Raw genomic sequence first — 20,544 nt, forward strand, 5'->3', positions numbered from 1 at the left:
TTTGGCCCCCCCGTTGTTTATAATTGCATCAGCTTTTATCTTTATTCCTACTCTACATTTAAATTGGATATATTTTTTACCTATTAAGAATACAATGGATTGTTATTGAGACCTTTTATTATGAAACTGCTTTCTACAATGTTTACAATATACAATGTTTACAATATAAAACTATTTTTGTTTTTATGATACATTTTATGTATGATGTAAGACTCGGCTCTCTTAGATCCAGGTTGTTTATAGTACCAATATGGACCATGTTACAATGTGTACCTTTCCTACAATCTTACATTATTAAATTATTTTATGCTAATCGATGTCATGTGATGCTTCTACTTAACGTCTTTGGTTCTGCTCTATTTTTGGGTACCTGCCATATTCATGGTGGCGGTGTTGTCTCCTGGAGTGCATGTTTCATTTAAAGTCCCACCTTTTTTGTTCCTTGTCCGAGAACTGAAAGTAAATTTGCCCAGGGCAAAAAAAAGCAATAAATATTCTGTCAGGATATTTAACCATTTCCTAACATACAGTGCAGCATGTATATATATATATATATATATATATATATATATATATATATATATATAGTATATTCACATACACAGCGTTAGAGTTACAGTTGGAATAAGTATTAAACACACCACCATCTTTCTAGGTAAATATATTTCTAAAGGTGCTATTGACATGAAATTTTCACGACATGTCGGTAACAACCCATGCAATCCATATATACAAAGAAACCAAAACAAATAAGTTCAGAAATTAAATTATGTGTAATAAAATGGAATGACACAGGGAAAAGGGAAAAAGTATTTAAAAAGATCACTTAAATGTATTTAATACTTGGTACAAAATCCTTTGTTGGTAACGACAGCTTCAAGTTTGAAGGTTCTGTGGGCCTCTTCTATGAACTCTGATCTTTAGTTCTTTTCATAGATTTTCTATTGGATTCAAGTCAGGTGATTGACTGGGCCATTCTAGCAGCTTTATTTTCTTTCTTTGAAACCAATTGAGAGTTTCCTTGGCTTTGTGTTTGGGATCAATGTCTTGTTGAAATGTCCACCCTGGTTTCATCCTCAACATCCTGGTAGATGGCAGCAGATTTTTACCAAGAGTGTCTTTGTATATTTTTCCATTCATCCTTCCTTCAATGACATGAAGTTTGCCAGTACCGTATGCTGAAAAACAGCCCCACACCATGATTTTCCCGCCACCAAACTTCACTGTTGGTATGGTGTTTTTGGGGTGGTGTGCAGTGCCATTTATCCTGCAAACATGGTGTGTTTTATGACATACAAAGAGTTAAATTTTGGTTTAATCTGACCAAACTATATTCTCTCAGTATTTCACAGGCTTGTCTAAATGTTGTGCAGCAAACTTTAAATGAGCTTCAACATGCTTTTTCTTCAGCAATGGAGTCTTGCGTGGTGAGCGTGCATACAGGCCGTGGCGGTTGAGTGCATTACTTATTGTTTTCTTCGAAACAATTGTACCTGCTAATACCAGGTCTTTCTGAAGCTCTCCACAAGTGGTACTTGGCTCTTGGACAACTCTTCTGATAATTCTTTTCACTCCTCTGTCAGAAATCTTGTGAAGAGCACCTGGTCATGGCCGGTTTATGGTGAAATTATATTTTTCCACTTCCGGATTATGACCCCACAGTACTCACTGGAACATTCAGAAGTTTAGAAATCCTTCTGTAAACATCAGTATGTTTTGCAACAAAAAGGTTGCAAAGGTCTTGAGAGAGCTCTTTGCTTTTACGCATCATGAGATGTTTCTTGTGTGATACTTTGGTAATGAGACACCTTTTTATAGGCCATCTGTTGAGATTGAACCAGCTGATATTAATTTGCACTGACAAGGGGCAGGATTGCTTTCTAATTACTGATAGATTTCAGCTGGTGTCTTGGCGTTTTTAATGCTTTTTTGCGCCTCCCTTTCTTCATGTGTTCAATACTTTTTCCCTGTGTCATTCCATTTTATTACACACATTGGCACGCACGTTCCTTCTTGCCCTGGTGTGCGTGCTCCTGTAGGCACTGGTGTGTGCGATCCGGCTGGACCTGGCGCACGTGCTGGCGCTCGGGCGTGTTCGCGCGTGCGCGTTAGCGCGTGCGTTCCTATGAGCGCTGGTTCGTCTCATCTGGTGGGTGCTGGTGTGCACGCCGGTGTACGGGTGTGCGCGCGTGGACGTGCGCGCGCATGTGCGCAGTTTGGCGCCAATCTGCCTATTTAGGCCAGCTGCACTCTCTGCTCGGTGCTGCCTGATCAACAGCTCTTCCGTGCCTTGTTCCTGTTTCCTGTGCCTGTGCTTTGATCTCCTGACAAACCCGGCTTGCTTCCTGGACTCCTCTGAACTCTGCCCGCACCTGACCTCTGGCCTGTTTTGACTACTCTTCTGCCAGCTCCACTGTACTTCGCTGCCTGCCTGTTGCCGAACCCAGCCTGTATCCGGACCTCCCTGCTCAGCTCCTGCTCAGCTTCTGTTTGTTCCAGCTTTCATCTTGCTGCCCTAGGACTGTCTACCTACCAGCATCTGGACTCTATTACCAGGCTCCCATACCACTCCGCACTCCTGTGCCTCCTGTATACTATACCAGGGGCCGCGAGTCGGACGCATAAGGGAGCCTACCCTCTGCCCAAGTGGACTCGCCGGTCAGGTATGTAGTAGTCTGATAGTGTCAGGCAGCCATGACCGAGTCCGGGCAGGGGGCTTTCCCCATGGAGGAACTCTGCAGACATCTGGCGGGCCTTACCAGCATCTGGACTCTATTACCAGGCTCCCATACCACTCCGCACTCCTGTGCCTCCTGTATACTCTACCAGGGGCCTCGAGTCAGACGCATAAGGGAGCCTACCCTCTGCCCAAGTGGACTCGCCAGTCAGGTACGTAGTAGTCTGATAGTATCAGGCAGCCATGACCGAGTCCAGGCAGGGGGCTTTCCCATGGAGGAACTCTGCAGACATCTGGCGGGCCTTACCCAAGCGGTAAAAAGCCTACAGGAAGGTTATTCAAGATTGCAGGAACCAAGTTCTTGGTTGGAAGTCCAGGCTCTGTCCTCGCCCACCAGTCCCCAGGGGGCTTTGTCTGCCGGATTATCTTCCACACCCTCCGTAGTGCTCCCTCCAGAGCCCAGAGTACCCATACCTGAAAGGTTTTCCGGAGTTCGTAGCAAATACCGTGCGTTCCCAAAATGCCTATGAGCTCTACTTTGCCTTGCAGCCCCGTACCTTCTCTCTAGAAGCAACCAAGGTGGGCTTTGTCATTTCTATGTTGTCCGGTGAGCCTCAAACCTGGGCCCACTGCCTCCTGGAACAAAAGTCTGAATCCTTAGGAAGTCTGGATGCTTTCTTTCTGGCTATGTCCCAGCTCTACGAGGACCCCCAACTGACTGCAACTGCTGAAGCCGCATTGCACTGCCTCCGACAAGGCCGCAGGGTGGCTGAAGATTATGCAGTTGAATTTAGACACTGGAGCTCTGACACGGACTGGAACGACGCTGCCTTGTGTCACCAGTTTTGGATAGGGTTATCTGACCCACTTAAGGTTGAGCTGGCACGGGTCGGAGTGCCTCAGTCCCTGGATGAGCTTATCAATCTCTCTATCCAAATTGACCTTCGCCTGAGAGAGCGACGCACCGAGAGGTCTACTAGTGTACTAGAGGTCTACCTGGATGCTCCCTCAAGTTCCCAGTCCTCCCAGTCGGCCCTCTGCTACTTCAACTGCTCCAGTCCTAGATGCTCCAGAACCCATGCAGCTTGGCCTACTTCATCCCTCTCTTACCCCCGAGGAGAAGTTACGCAGACGTGTTCACAATTTGTGTCTATATTGTGGGGAATCCAGGCATTTCGCAAGAGCCTGCCCCAACAAGACGCGTAAGTGCCATTCTACTTCTCGTATGTGTGCAACTGTCATGCCTAAACCCAGTACTCACCATGCTATCTCTATCACATTGCAGCTTCCAGGAAGGACTATCCCAGTATCAGTCATCATTGACTCCGAAGCATGCAGCTCCTTCATTGACCTGGTTTTTGCAGCCGATCATGGTATTCCACTTCAACCCAAAGCCCAAGGGCTTGCTGTACACCTTGCAGATGGTTCCACCCTCAGTTCTGGTCCTATCATACAGGAGACCATCCCTTTACTAGCTACCATGGGTCCTCATCACCAAGAACTTCTTTGCCTGGATGCTCCTCTCCTCTCTTCCCTATCATCCTAGGAATGCCTTGGCTACAAGCCCAAAATCCCCGTATTAATTGGACTACAGGGAAAATTGAGTTCCTCTCCGAGTACTGTCAACAGCATTGTCTGCAGGGAACAATTAGTAAGACTTCTCAACTTCCCTGCTTAGATTCAGATACGGAGCTACGCCAATCTATTCCAGAACCCTACCAGGACTTCTCGGATGTATTTAGCAAAAGGGAGCAGAGACCCTTCCCCCGCACAGACCTTATGACTGCCCAATAGAACTTTTACCTGGAACAGAGGTGCCTTTCGGGAGGATCTTCCCATTAACTGAGCAGGAGCTAGAAACATTAAAGAAATATATTGATGAGAATCTGGAGAAGGGATTCATCTGCCCGTCCACCTCCCCGGCCGATGCCGGTATATTTTTTGTGAAAAAGAAGGACCACCATTCCTTTCGCCCGTGCATTGATTATCGGGAGTTGAATAAAATAACGATTAAAAACCGTTATCCGCTACCTCTGGTGCCTGAACTGTTCCAAAGATTGGGAACTGCAACGGTTTTCACGAAACTGGATCTCCGTGGAGCTTATAATTTAATCCGTATCCGAGAAGGGGACGAGTGGAAGACCACTTTCCGTATTCGCTTCAGGCATTTCGAGTACCTTGTTATGCCCTTCGGTCTCTGCAATGCACCAGCAACGTTCCAACACTTCATCAATGATATCTTTCGTGATTACCTGGATCTGTATGTTATTGTCTACCTTGACGATATCCTCATTTTTTCCTCTTCCCTGACTGACCACCGCAGGTACGTCCGGAATGTCCATGCTCGGCTCAGGCAACATGGACTGTATGCTAAACTCGACAAATGCGAGTTTGAACTCCAATGTATTCAATTTTTGGGTCTCATCATTTCAGTTGAGGGCATCAAGATGGACCCTCAAAAGGTGTCTGCTATCCTGAACTGGTCTGCACCCATAAACAAAAAGGGGATTCAGCGCTTTATCAGGTTTTCCAACTTTTATCGGAAATTCATCAAAGACTTTTCTAAAATCATCACTTCTATTACTGAATTAACTAAGCAGGGAACCCGATTTTGCTGGACTCCCAGGGCACAATCGGCCTTTGAGAAACTTAAACTATTTAGCGCAGCCTCCATTTTGAAACACCCTAACCCTGCCCTGCCATTCGTTTTGGAGGTTGATGCCCCAGAAATTGCTGTAGGAGCAGTGCTCTCCTAACGACAAGGCGCCAAGGCTCTCCTTCTTCTCACGCAAACTCGCAATGTCCGAAAGGAACTATGACGTGGGAGACCGGGAACTTCTGGCCATCAAAACGGCTCTGGTGGAGGGGCGCTATCTACTGGAGGGTGCTGCACATCCCATTTTAATTTACACCGATCACAAAAATTTGGAGTACCTGAGATCCGCCAAGAGACTAAGACCACGACAAGCTAGATGAGCACTCTTCTTTTCCCGCTTTCAATCCCATATTACCTACAGACCCGGCTCTAAAAACATCAAGCCAGATGCTCTTTCTCGCATGTTCCATGACTCCAAGAAGACTGTACCGCCGGACACTATCCTTCCTGCTGGAAATTTTTTGCTCCTTTAAGGGGATCTGGTCTCTAGGATAAGACAGGCCTCTATGGGAATACCCCAGTCTGCTGAAACCAACTTGAAGGACGGTTTGCTTTGGCACAAAGGCAAGATTGTGGTCCCTAAAGACTTAAGGGTGCCAGTACTGGAGCTTTGCCATGACCATAAGCTGGCGGGTCATTTCGGGGCCCTGAAGACGGACGAGTTGGTACAGCATACTTTCTGGTGGCCACAACTGGTCAATGATTGTAAAAACTACGTGGATTCCTGTCATACTTGTGCCCGAAGTAAGAGCAGCCGGACAAGAGTTTGGGGTCTATTGAAACCCTTACCCATTCCTGAGAGACCATGGAAGATGATCTTGATGAACTTCATCGTGGAACTCCCTCCATCAGAAGGTTTTTCTACCATCTTTGTCGTAGTAGATAGACTATCCAAGATGGCACATTTTCTTCCAATGAAGGGTACACCCTCAGCCATGGAAACGGCGAAGATGTTCATTAAAGAGATCGTAAGGTTGCATGGGGTTCCAGCAAAAATTGTCTCAGATTGAGGTGTCCAGTTTACCTCCAGGTTTTGGAAGGCCCTGTGTGGTTCCCTTGGAATTGAACTAGCGTTCTCTTCGGCTTACCATCCCCAGACGAATGGCAAAACGGAGAGAACCAATCAAACTTTGGAGCAATATCTCCGTTGTTTCTCTGCCTTCTCCCAGAATGACTGGGTTTCTCTGTTATCTGTTGCGGAGTTTTCTTACAATAACTGTCTGCACTCTGCCATCAATCAAACGCCATTCTTCGCCAACTATGGTTTTCATCCGTCCTTTTTACCTAGCTCAATACCCGAATGCACCATCCCTGCAGTTTCAGAAACCTTGGAGTTCTTCTTCGTTAATAACAAACTTCTGCAAGAAACCATGGCCAAGTCCCAGGCCTATTACAAGAAGATGTTTGACAAGAAGAGACGTGGGGAACTCATCTTGGAACCTGGCAACCAAGCTAATCTGAGGATGGCCTGCCCTTCTAGAAAACTGGGGCCTAAATTCATGGGTCCTTTTCCGGTGAGAAGGAAGGTTAACAATGTTACATACGAACTTGATTTGCCTTGACTCTTTAAAAGTGAATCCAGTCTTCCATGTGTCTCTACTGAAAGCGGTTGCCTCTAATCCCTTTACTGGCCGTAACACTGGCCCGCCCGAACCTATCACGATCAACAATGGGGAAGAATTTGAAATTGAAGCTATTCTGGATTGCAGAAGGAGGCTCAACCAAACCCAATACCTTATTAAGTGGAAGGGGTATGGACCCGAGGATAACTCCTGTAACCTTCATGTCAAGGAACTGTTACAAGCTTTCAAAAATTCCCATGCAACCAGATTGACCCAGCTGGGCATCCGGAGGGTGCCCTTGAGGAGGGGGCACTGTCAGAGAGGTTACCTTGGTGGACATGGTGTTGGTCGCCGTGGTGTGCGTCGGGGTGCGTGTTCCTGCTCGCCCTGGTGTGCGTGCTCCTGTAGGCACTGGTGTGTGCGATCCGGCTGGCCCTGGTTTGCGTGCCAGCGCTAGGGTGTGTTTGCGGGTGCGCTTTAGCGCGCCTTTCCTATGAGCGCTGGTTCGCCTCATCCGGTGGGTGCTGGTGTGCACACCGGTGTGAGGGTGCACGCGCGTGGGCGTGTGCGCCATTTGGTGACAATCTGCCTATTTAGGCCAGCTGCACTCTCTGCTCGGTGCTGCCTGATCAACAGCTCTTCCGTGCCTTGTTCCTGTTTCCTGTGCCTGTGCTTTGATCTCCGGACAAACCCGGCTTGCTTCCTGGACTCCTCTGAACTTTGCCCACACCTGACCCCTGGCCTGTTTTGACTACTCTTCTGCCTGCTTCACTATACTTCGCTGCCTGCCTGTTGCCGAACCCAGCCTGTATCCGGACCTCCCTGCTCAGCTCCTGCTCAGCTCCTGTTTGTTCCAGCTTTCATCTTGCTGCCCTAGGACTGTCTACCTACCAGCATCTGGACTCTATTACCAGGCTCCCATACCACTCCGCACTCCTGTGCCTCCTGTATACTCTACCAGGGGCCGCGAGTCGGACAGGGAGCCTACCCTCTGCCCAAGTGGACTCGCCGTTCAGGTACGTAGTAGTATGATACTTTGTGGGTTGCATGAGTTGTTACCGACATGTGGTGAAAACATCATGTCAATAGCACCTTTAGAAATATATTTACCTAGAAAAATGGTGACATGTTCAATACTTATTTTACTCGCAGTATATATATATATATATATATATATATATATATATATATATATATATATATATATATCTTATTTTGCCCGCAGTGTATATATATATATATATATATATATATATATATATATATATATATATATATTTTTATATATATATATACAGTATCTTACAAAAGTGAGTACACCCCTCACATTTTTGTAAGTATTTTATTATATCTTTTCATGTGACAACACTGAAGGTATGACACTTTGCTACAATTTAGAGTACACCCCTAAGTGAAAAGGTCCAAATTGGGCCCAAATTGTCAATATTTTGTATGGCCACCATTATGTTCCAGCACTGCCTTAACCCTCTTGGGTATGGAGTTCACCAGAGCTTCATAGGGTTTAGGTTTGGAGACATGCTTGGCCAGTCCATCACTTTTACCCTCAGCTTCTTTAGCAAGGCAGTGGTTGTCTTGGAGATGTGTTCGGAGGGGTCTTTATCATGTTGGAATACTGCCCTGCGGCCCAGTCTCCGAAGGGATGGGATCAGGTTCTGCTTCAGTATGTCACAGTACATGTTGGCATTCATGGTTCTCTCAGTGAACTGTAGCTCCTCAGTGCTGGCAGCACTCATGCAGCCCCAGACCATGGCATTCCCACAGCAATACTTGACTGTAGGCAAGACACACTTGGCATTGTACTCCTCACCTCTTTGCTGCCACACACGCTTGACATCATCTGAACCAAATATGTTTATCTTGGACTCATCAGACCACTGGACATGGTTCCAGTAATCCATGTCCTTAGTCTGCTTGTCTTCAGCAAACTGTTTGCGGGCTTTCTTGTGCATCATCTTTAGAAGAGGCTTCCTTCTGAGACAACAGCTATGCAGACCAATTTGATACAGTGTGCAGCGTATGGTCTGAGCACTGACAGGCTGACCCCCCACCCCTTTAACCTCTTCAGCAATGCTGGCAGCACTCATACATCTATTTCCCAATGACAACCTCTGGATATGATGCTGAGCAAGTGCATTCAACTTATTTGGTCGATCATGGTTAGGCCTATTCTGAGTGGAACCTGTCCTGTTAAACCACTGTATGGTCTTGGCCACCATGCTGCAGCTCAGTTTCAGGGTCTTGGCAATCTTTTTATAGCCTAGGCCATCTTTATGTAGAGCAACAATTTTTTTTTTCAGATCCTCAGAGAGTTCTTTGCCATGAGGTGCCATGTTGAACTTCCAGTGACCAGTATGAGAGAGTGAGAGCGATAACACCAAATTTAACACACCTGCTCCCCATTCACACCTGAGACCTTGTAACACTAATGAGTCACATGACACCGGGGAGGGCTAATTGGGCCCAATTTGGACATCTTCACTTAGGGGTGTACTTACTTTTGTTGCCAACGGTTTAGACATTAATGGCTGTTTGTTGAGTTATTTTGAGGGGACAGCAAATTTACACTGTTATACAAGCTGTACACTCACTACTTTACATTGTAAAAAAGTGTAATTTCTTCAGTGTTGTCACATGAAAGATATAATAAAATATTTATGACATAGTACAATATACACCTGTCCTCCAGTATTTTAGTTCAGAATTCAGAATGTTTATATATGTACTTGCAGGCGCACACCTACCCTTCATGTTAATTTCAGGGGAAAAGTCTCAGCCTGACAGCAGGAGTCACAAAGGTTCCTGCTTCTCTGACTGCTGTAAAAGCAAGTTATAATCTATTTAACTTTGTAAATTGTCAAAAAAATTACACTGTTGCATCACCTCCACTGCCAATCACTGCCAATCGTTCTGTGATCGATCTGAATGTGACAGGCACAAATAATGTATGTCATTCTAGTTAATCCACAGTTGCATTTAACTACAAAGGAAAAAGGAATGTGCGTATATATATATATATATATATATATATATATACACACTATATATATATATCTATAGATATAGATCGATCTATATCTATAGATATATATAGATCTATATATATATCTCTATAGATATATCTATAGAGATATCTATAGATATATCTATAGAGATATATATATAGATATATCTCTATAGATATATCTATATATATATATTTAAAAAGCCAGGCATACATTTTAAAAGTGAAAATGGAAAAAGCTGCGCTAACCAGTGAACCAAACCAAAAACAAAAGCTGCTAGCACACAACAAACCAAGTCGCAAATAATGTCAAAATAAGAAAGTGCAGCGCTGATCTATAAGTGAAGATAAATGAATAAAACTCAAAATGATATGTGGTAAAGACCCAAAAAAAAAATAATGACATAACAGGAATATGCAAATAAATGTCTCTAGAAAAAAATGGCAATCCCAAAAGTCTATATATAATAAACCAGAAGATCCTCTCCCAAGCAGGGGAGTAACAGTGTCTTGAAGGGGCTGTGGACACTTGGAAGGAGGCGACCACAAATTAAATCGACACTCCAATCTTCAAGAAACAAGGTGGGTACTCTTACCGGATCAGTAGGACGCATCTACCTTATAGCAGTGCGTCAGTAAGGCAAAAAGGGGATGGTCATCCAGGATGTCCAACCAGGTAGTATCCTCCGGGTCCCGACCACCAATGGAGGGGTGGTGTCCTAGGCAAGCTGTGGATCTCCAATGCACCCGATCACCGATAACGGAGGCAGATGATTCATAATAGACCCATGGAGGAAAAGAAAAAGGGACTCCACATAGTGCAGATCAATGCGATTTAATACTCCAAAAGGTTGTACAAAAAGTAAGTGATCACAAACAGATAAAAGGCATAAAAATGGCAATGTGGGGTCGGCGCATGCGCGGGAGTTCCAATATGGCTGCTTGAGCCAGGAGCTCCGCTCCACCCCGGACCGCAGAGCCGCACTACGGCGAATACAGCCCTCCCCGCCGCTTCCAGCTAACTCTCCCGTGTCAGGGACCCTCCGAGGAGCCAGCGGAGATGTCCGGCCCCCCGGTGAGGAGAGATCTCGGCCCGCTTTTCGATACGGCGGGAGCGGACGGGATTTCCAAGATGGCCGCCAGCACGGAATCCACACAGCCACACGCGGCTCAGCACCCCAAGGCTCCGGAACACAGGCCAGTACTTACCCCACCGACTCTCACTTATGCCCAGGCTACACAGGGGCCCTCACCTGCCCTTCAGACTCCCTATCAGAGCTCCCAGAAACCTCAGGCCGCTGCAAAGGCCTCCACAGGCTCCACAAACATGGCGCTCCAGGAGATGTCTCCCCAGGCCCTCCCCATGCAGGCCCAGCTCTCAGGGGTTGCTCATCAGCCCTCAGGCTTTTCATTAAATGTCTTAACCCAAATGCAAGAAGAAATGTTTCTTAAATTCTCCTCATTGCTGGAGAAAGGTCTGGCCACCACAGCACACCAGATCACTAACACTATCAAAGCTGACCTATCAAATATAGGCTCGAGAATAGAAGCAATAGAGGAAAAAGTGGAGTGCACGGTCTCCAAAACGAACCAAAATGCAGCCCACCTTCAGACTGTTCAGGAACAACTAGATGTGGCCCTTTCCAGGATAGACGAACTCGAGAACAGGTCCAGGAGATATAATTTCAGAATTAGAGGCCTCCCTGAAACCTTCACGGATATTCCCTCCACGGTTCAGGACATTATCTCTGAAATCATTCCTAATATCCCTTCCCAGCGTCTCGAATTAGACAGGGCTCACAGATCCCTCGGTCCCCCCAGACAAGACGGCTCACCCAGAGACATAATTGTGAAACCACACTTTTTTGCGACCAAGGAGGAAGTCATGCGACAATCCCGTCAGAACCCCAAACTACAACACCGGGGCCATCAGATCCAGATTTTCGCGGATTTAGCACCCTCCACTATCCAGAGACGCAGAACCCTGAAACCTCTTCTCTTGAACCTATCACAAAGGGACGTTAAATATCGCTGGACCTTCCCTTTCGCAGTCAAATTCACGCTGCAGGGTAAAACCCACTCCTTTTCCAGCTTCCCAGAAGGTGAAAAACTGCTTCTTTCCCTTAAACTCATCTCACAGGAAGCCCCAATGGACTTTTCTGCATCCTCATCAGGCTCGACAAAACGCCCCCCACCAGGCAGTCCTGTCTCCCCCTTATGGAATAAGAATACGTCCAAGAGGAGCAAGGAAGGAAAACCATCATAAGGCCAGGCTGGCCTCTTCTCCTTTCTATGTCCCAGCAGGGACTCTTGTTCGGGGTGCTGGCCCACACAGTTGCCGGAGCCGGAGCTCCACACCCCACCACGGCTCAAAGGCTTGATAAGCCCATCTTCAGAACTACACCCCTCAATGCACTTCATAGCACTATTTTTCCACAACGAAAACCCCCCCCACAGGGAATAGAAAGTACCCGGCCATCACCAGATTTACTACATTCTTCCCTTCAGCGGAACTGTCCAGCGGACTCAGACGCTCCCCGGAAGAAGTTCGGATTGCCGGGACTTTAGGCATAAGTGGACTGTAGATTGGTTTGAGTAATAATGGGATTTTGGTTCCTAGCCCCGCTCTAGATCAGGGCAAGATTACTCATATGTCTAGCTAATGATGACCCAAAGTACATTTTTTTTTTTTTTTTTTTTTTCTTTCTTTTTTTTTTTTTTTTTTCTCCCTCTACAAAGTAGAACCAGGGTCATCCAGGTTCCCTGACATCACATATTTGGGGTCGGGAGGGGGGTGGAAGTGCCGAGGCGGGTGGGGTGTTCTCCTTTTTCATTTAAATATTAAGGTATAGTACCACTTAACCTGGCAAGTAGTGCCATGAGTTAAGGGCTGTTTGAATTTTATTTCAGTTGCACTTTAACGTTAGTGTGTATGTTTCCATGTTTTACAGTGATAAAGATAGGGTCCGGGGTGGATACCATGTGCCTCCTCCCATTTCTAAAGAACCTAAGTGTCCTTTGGACTTGGGACTTCAGTCGGCCTCCCAGCTGGACTGAAGATTTGTTTTGGGTTTGTTGTGGGAAATTTTCCACAAGATCCCAAGGGTCATATTTTGAGACCCATGTTGTTACTATTATTGCTCTTATGTGTCTGTTTGTCCTTTTCTTTTCTTTATTTCCTCTCACCCCCCTTCTTTTTTCCAGCCGTCCTGCGGGAAGGAGCCTCGCGCCCCCCAGAGATAAACACAGAAGACGCCCAATACGTATCTTGCCCCGAAATGCATGGAAGACTTCCATTGGTGAGTGACTGCTTGATCTTGAGTCCCCCTCCCCTCTGCTCAGATGTCTGACACACTTACTCTAGGAACTGATCTCAAGGTGGCCTCTCACAATGTCCAGGGACTAAACTCACCTGGAAAAAGGAGACTGGCCTTGGATCACTATAAATCCTTAAGACTCGATGTAGTTCTTCTTCAAGAGACTCACTTTCCCATCCGGTACACCCCAAAGTTCCTCCACTCGTACTATCCATCCTTCTTCCTAGCGAATGCCCCTAACAAGACTAAGGGGGTGGCAATCCTATTTTCCAAGAATAGCAAATTCTCCTATATTTCAGATTATAAGGATCCGGAGGGAAGATTTCTAGTGGTGAAGGGGACCCTGGAAGGAGTTCTATACACAATCGTCTCATACTACGCCCCGAATAAGGGTCAAGCATCCTTCTTCCAGGGACTCCTCGGTACAATAGAACCCCTTCTGGAAGGGAAGGTCATTATGGGAGGAGACTCTAATGTGGCGTTTGACCAGAGATTGGACAAAACTAAACCCCCCAAGGACCAGCTCACGCGTCCCACGAAATTAAGCACTAAAATAGCTAAACTGCTACATACTCATGGTCTTATAGACATCTGGAGGGAACTAAACCCCAGAAGTAGGGACTACACTCACTTCTTCGCCCCCCACCAATCTTACGCCAGGATTGACCACATACTGATCCCTTCCTCATTAATTCTCCTCTCCAAAAAAGCCACAATATTGGACACAGCCTGGTCGGACCATTCTCTGGTCCTCCTTACCCTGAGAAACGTCATCTCGGGACGAGGTGGCTCCTACTGGCGACTAAACGAATCCCTGCTCTCTGACCCCCGCTACTGTAAGGAGATAGCAGACTCCATTAAAGAATACTTTACCCTTAATGACATAGACAATATCTCCCCAGAGACTCTGTGGGCTGCCCACAAGGCAACCATCAGAGGCACCCTAATCAGGATCGCGACTCAATACAAAAAGGAGCGCTTAATAGATATTCAACGACTTGAAAAAACATTCCTCACATTAAAAGCTGAACACAAAAAACACCCGAACAGGGTCCTTTTAGAAAGGTTAGATGCGACTAGACTTGAGCTGAACCTCACCTTAACGGCCAAAGCAGAGAAAAACATCAGGTGGAGTGGAGCCAAATTTTATTGCCAAAGGGACAGATTCGGCTCAATGCTAGCCTCCAAACTCACCCCGAGATTCCGATCCTCTTCTTTCCCTAAACTTAGAATCGCAGGTCATCCCCCAACGGCGAACCCCAGTAAAATAATGTCAGCCTTCCATGATTTCTATGAAAATCTCTACAAATCCCCACAGTCAGGGAAGGGCCCTTTAACCACTGCCTTTCTAGACAATCTGCAGATCCCTTCGATCTCCACAGATTGCAGAGACCTAATGGAAGGAGCCTTTTCAGTAGAGGAGGTAAGGACGGTTATAAAAGGCTTAAAGCCCGGATCGGCCCCAGGGCCAGATGGCCTCTCGATACCTTACTACAAACAATATGGAGAAATCCTAGCTCCGTACCTGGCTAAATTTTTCAATTCCATTAAAACAGGTAATCCCCTCGACACACAACTGAACACTGCATTTATCTCGGTCATCCCCAAACCCAACAAAAATCACGAGGAAGTTGAAAATTACAGGCCGATCTCCCTGATTAATAATGACCTCAAAATCCTCACCAAAATCCTGGCCAACCGCCTCTCATCTTTTATTAATCTCTTTATACACAAGGACCAGGTTGGTTTCATACCAGGGAGACAGGGACCAGACCAAATTAGAAGAGCAATAGACATTGTTTCCATCCTCCAATCGAATTGGGAAGGGGGACCGAAACAGGAAGGTTTCCTCCTCTCCTTGGACCTCCATAAGGCCTTTGATTCTATCGAGTGGCCTTATCTTTTCTCCTTACTGGAGAAATGGGGATTCGGCCCTAGGTTTCTTGGGACACTAAAAGCCTTATACTCCACCCCAAGAGCAATAATCCGCTTACAAGGCCATTACTCCAAACCTCTATCTATAGCAAGAGGGACTAGACAGGGCTGCCCTCTATCCCCCTTAATTTTCGCCATTGCGATTGAAACCCTTGCAATCGCAGTCAGATCGGATCCCAATATTTCTGGGGTGAAATGTGGCGAACAAATCCACAAATGCGGGCTCTTCGCCGATGATATGCTCTTATTCATTACATCACCAATCACTTCCCTACCAAATCTGTGCAAACTCCTAAAGGAGTTCTCACGGATATCGGGCCTACAGGTAAACTACTCCAAATCATCCGCACTGAACATTTCCCTCAAACCACATGTGGTCTCCTCCCTCCAGAATACCTTTGAGTTTAGATGGAGCGACACTTTTATTGACTATCTAGGGATCAGGCTCACCGCGAAAACAGAGCTACTCTATTCGGCCAACTTCCCTCACATTTACCGCAAACTGGAGTCAGACCTAGGCAATTGGGCTAAGGGAGGGATCTCTTGGCTAGGTAGAGTTCATGCAATTAAAATGACCTTACTACCTAGACTCCTCTACCTTTTCAGGGCCCTCCCGATAAGCATTGTAAAAGACCATCTTACTACACTCCAAAGGAAAATCATCAAGTTTATCTGGGGAGACAAGGGGCACAGACTCCAACAAAAAACCTTATACTTGTCTAGATCTCAGGGGGGCTTAGGTCTCCCTCAACTCTTCTGGTACTATCAAGCGGCTAGACTTGCCCAGCTTTCAATAGTGTATGGGAAGACAGAAAAACCAGATTGGATCCAAATAGAGAGACAGGCTGTACCATCATACACCCTAGACTTCCTAATGTGGGTCCCTCCTAGAAAACGCCCCCCGATTCTCTCACCAACTCTTTCTCATTCCTTTAAATTATGGGATTCTCTAAGAAATAATCGGAGCTTGATCTCCAGTTGCCACCCACTTGCTCACATATTTAATAACCCGGACTTCGTTCCAGGTCTAGACATCAAAGCATTCCGTTGGTGGTTGGATAAGGGGTTGTACCGGATCGGACACTTCTATACGAGTTTAGGACCTATTACCCTGGCCTTTTGTGTGAGCAAATTGGAGATGCCTACCTCGGAGAGATTCAGATTTCACCAAATCCACCACTTCCTTGCCCACAACGGGGAGGCAAAATTGGCCCCCCACTCATTCACGCCTTACGAACTCTGGTGCGGCGGGTCTTCTGAGCAGAGGGGAGGCATCTCCGTCATATATCAGTCACTCGCCAATCAGTCAACCAAGACCCCATATATGCTCGCGTGGGAAGCAGACCTGTCTATGCAGTGGGATCTTGATAAATGGAGGACCACCTTTTTCAGGGCATACAGGGGCATTAAGAACATTTCCATGATAGAGTCTAGTCTTAAGGTTTTTACCAGGTGGTATCTACCTCCTGACAGATTAGCCAAGATGTTCCCTTCGGCTGACCCTGGTTGTTTTAGAGGATGTTTACTTAGGGGCACACTGGTCCATATATTCTGGGAGTGCCCAAGATTGAGGACATTCTGGAACAAGATCTTCCTCCTGATAAAGAAAATCACCAAGGTCCATATCCCGAAAACGCCTTCGATGGCTCTCCTAAATGACAATTTGCCCAGGGTCCCGAAGCTTGTCAGCAAACTCATACATTTTATTTTCCTGGGCGCTAAGCTCACCATAGCCAAGGCTTGGAAGAAACCCAAAGTATCCCTTAAGGCGACGATCCGGAAAATTTCCTGGATCATGGCCCAAGAGAAGCTGGCTAGCATTCTAGACAACTCAGTGGACCGGTTTGAGGCTACTTGGGAACCCTGGGCAAGTTTCATTGGCATCTCCCTGATTCCGGGTGTGCAACCACAACTCAGCTGAATGCTACGGGGTTGCGGGGCGCCTCCCCGCGGGCTGGCTCCCTTTCCTCTCTTCTTTCTCCCTCCCTCCCCTCTCTTTTCTACACTCTTTTCTTTCTCGCTTTTCAGCTGTCGTAAAGTTCCGAACCACAGACAGTCCGATGGTCTTAATGTCACTCTTATTTCCTGTTGGAATAAGACAGTCAGATGGTCTTAGTATCACTCTTATTCCCTGTTGGTTCCGGCTATAAGGGGCTCTAATACTATAAGGTTGTTCTCTAGCTGGTTGTATATTTTTCAGCAATGTTTACAGGGTGTCGGGGAGGGGACTAATGGAGGTTTCGCCGGTCACAGTGAGTTCCCTTTTGGGGTGCCGTCGGAACCCCCGTGGCCGCCTACAGCCGCCCCTTGGTTAGCCCAGAGATTTATCCTCTCTTTAGCTCCTTTCCTAAGGTAAATGGTATTGTTCCTCTAGATTATCTGTTAAAACCACAGGCCGGAACCTAACCCTTCACACTTATTATTTCTTTTCTTTTATTGTCTGTGTTTCGATTGTGATACTTCTTCTTTTTGTAATACCTACCCCACAGGGGTCTAACTGTATGTGATATGACCAATGTGCATTTATGATTCAGCGAATGTACGATATATGACTTCTTTTTTGAAAAAATCCAATAAATATTTTGAAAAGAAAAATGGCAATGTGGGAAGCTGAGGTAGCTGGCCCTACGCGTTTCGACCACACAGTCATCAACAGGGGCATAAAACAGCCTCCCTACATTGCACTCATATATATACTGTATCTAGTTTACAAATTCAACAAGCACCGCCCCCGTCATGGCGGAACCGGAAGTAGATGTGATAGGATAACATTAACAAGTCTAATGAATATACTTATCATAAAAATAATATTGCATATATAAAAGAAGTTTTAACTTAATCCATAAGGCAAGGAAATGGGGCAGTGAAAACGCCGTATCCCACAGGGAACTGTAGGCATCGGCATCTCGGCTTCCCTGCGTCTCAACGTCGGAATAGCTTGCGTTCCACGCCTCATAGGAATCTCACTGTGGGGGGATGACAGCCGCCGGCCAATCAGCAACCGGCATCGCATCTCGCCTGAGTCCGGAGCATGCGCTCCACAACTCCTACATGCCAGAGGTAGGAGTTTGTCCCTCACTGGAGGGGTGAATCTCGCCTAAGGGGTGTGTCACGGCTTGAAACTTATTGGATATACGAGCTGAGATGTTACTCACCGCACGGTATGAACGTGGAATGGGACATTAATTGTTTCATCAACCGTGCGTGAGATACACCTCCTCATTATATCCGTGGCACACCCCTGCTTCTATAAACTTCTAAAACATCTTGGTTTGGGTAGAGGGGCTTAGTCCCATACTTGTTTGGGAGATCAGACTATTGATTATTGGTTTAGCTTTATTATGGGGTTTTTTAATTATTTAATTTTAACTTTCTAGTCTGATTATGCATTTCTGATTTTTTCCCCTGTGTGTCTTTCCTTTGAGATTGGCGTTGTGGCGTCGCTCAGCATTCTTTGATGAGGCGGGGGCACGTTTGACTCTGCCGACCCATATTGATGTGGCACCATGGGTACTCTTAGAGAATACTAAGATATCTCCTGACAGTTTGTTATTCTGTTGGGGTGTGGCCAGGTAGGTGATTTTATTTTTCAAACACCTCCAGTATCGGTTTTAGTTGTTCTTTTTGAATTATTTGGGTTCTCCGGTCCCCTTGTCGCTCTTGGCCGGTATTGTGGCATTTCCCTACTTTCCCTCTGGGGGGTCTGGACAGGTATGACTTTGCCGTACCAGAGAGACAGGATGGGATCTGGCATTTAAAACTGAATATTATACTGGGGTGTTTCTTTCCCCCCAGGTTTCTTGAAGTATTGACTTTATTTTCCTTTGACAGCTCAGCACACTACAGATCCCGGACTAGGGAGTGTAGGTTCTGCCTTATGAACACAAGCAGCCAATCACTGAGCCGTCATCTCGGCCGTCTTCCGCCCCCCTCGTTGTGAAGGTTTGGAGCGCAAGCTCCCGCTCTGCGAGCTGTTTTGATACCAGCCGCTGATTGGTTCTCTTTCCGTCAGCGGCTGCGATGACGTCAGGGGGCTGTTCACGTCCTCTGGCATGTAGGAGTTGTGGAGCGCATGCTCCGGACTCAGGCGAGATGCGATGCCGGTTGCTGATTGGCCGGCGGCTGTCATCCCCCCACAGTGAGATTCCTATGAGGCTTGGAACGCAAGCTATTCCGACGTTGAGACGCAGGGAAGCGGAGATGCCGATGCCTACAGTTCCCTGTGGGATACGGCGTTTTCACTGCCCCATTTCCTTGCCTTATGGATTAAGTTAGAACTTCTTTTATATATGCAATAGTATTTTTATGATAAGTATATTCATTAGACTTGTTAATGTTATCCTATCACATCTACTTCCGGTTCCGCCATGACGGGGGCGGTGCTTGTTGAATTTGTAAACTAGATACAGTATATATATGAGTGCAATGTGGGGAGGCTGTTTTATGCCCCTATTGATGACTGTGTGGTCGAAACGCGTAGAGCCAGCTACCTCAGCTTCCCACATTGCCATTTTTATGCCTTTTATCTGTTTGTGATCACTTACTTTTTGTACAACCTTTTGGAGTATTAAATCGCATCGATCTGCACTATGTGGAGTCCCTTTTTCTTTTCCTCCATGGGTCTATTATGAATCATCTGCCTCCGTTATCGGTGATCGGGTGCATTGGAGATCCACAGCTTGCCTAGGACACCACCCCTCCATTGGTGGTCGGGACCCGGAGGATACTACCTGGTTGGACATCCTGGATGACCATCCCCTTTTTGCCTTACTGACACACTGCTATACGGTAGATGCGTCCTACTGATCCGGTAAGAGTACCCACCTTGTTTCTTGGAGTGTCAATTTAATTTGTGGTCGCCTCCTTCCAAGTGTCCACAGCCCCTTCAAGACACTGTTACTCCCCTGCTTGGGAGAGGATCTTCTGGTTTATTATATATAGACTTTTGGGATTGCCATTTTTTTCTAGAGACATTTATTTGCATATTCCTGTTATGTCATTATTTTTTTTTGGGTCTTTACCACATATCATTTTGAGTTTTATTCATTTATCTTCACTTATAGATCAGCGCTGCACTTTCTTATTTTGATACATTTTAAAAGAGAAGTAAATAAGATAAATTTGATCCCAATCATTATAGTCAATGTAGGCTTAGAGCTATACATAAATAATTCTTGTGGCGTCACTAGGGGTGACTCAAAATGCCTGTTATAAACCCAAAATAAGCAATGGTGGCAGCGTCACCAAAATCAAAACTTACATGAACCGGTGACGCAGGATCCGGCTGTACACTCTAGAAAAGGAAAAGACAGTCAAATGACAACTGCTTGATAATATTTGAGACATTACCACACAACATAGCATACCAATATTTG

The 20,544-nt window shown here is 46.1% G+C and overlaps 1 protein-coding gene across 1 annotated transcript in view; it reads right to left on the minus strand.

Moving 5' to 3' along the window:
* Positions 1-20,544, minus strand: part of PCNX2 (pecanex 2) — a 294,170-nt gene that overhangs the window by 167,943 nt on the left and 105,683 nt on the right. The window contains exon 11 of the mRNA XM_073627975.1: positions 20,430-20,462. Coding sequence (XP_073484076.1) covers positions 20,430-20,462 — 33 coding nt within the window. The remainder of the gene's footprint in view (positions 1-20,429; positions 20,463-20,544) is intronic.

The sequence above is a fragment of the Aquarana catesbeiana genome, linkage group LG04 (assembly GCF_042186555.1).
Source record: "Aquarana catesbeiana isolate 2022-GZ linkage group LG04, ASM4218655v1, whole genome shotgun sequence".
Lineage (NCBI taxonomy): Eukaryota > Metazoa > Chordata > Amphibia > Anura > Ranidae > Aquarana > Aquarana catesbeiana.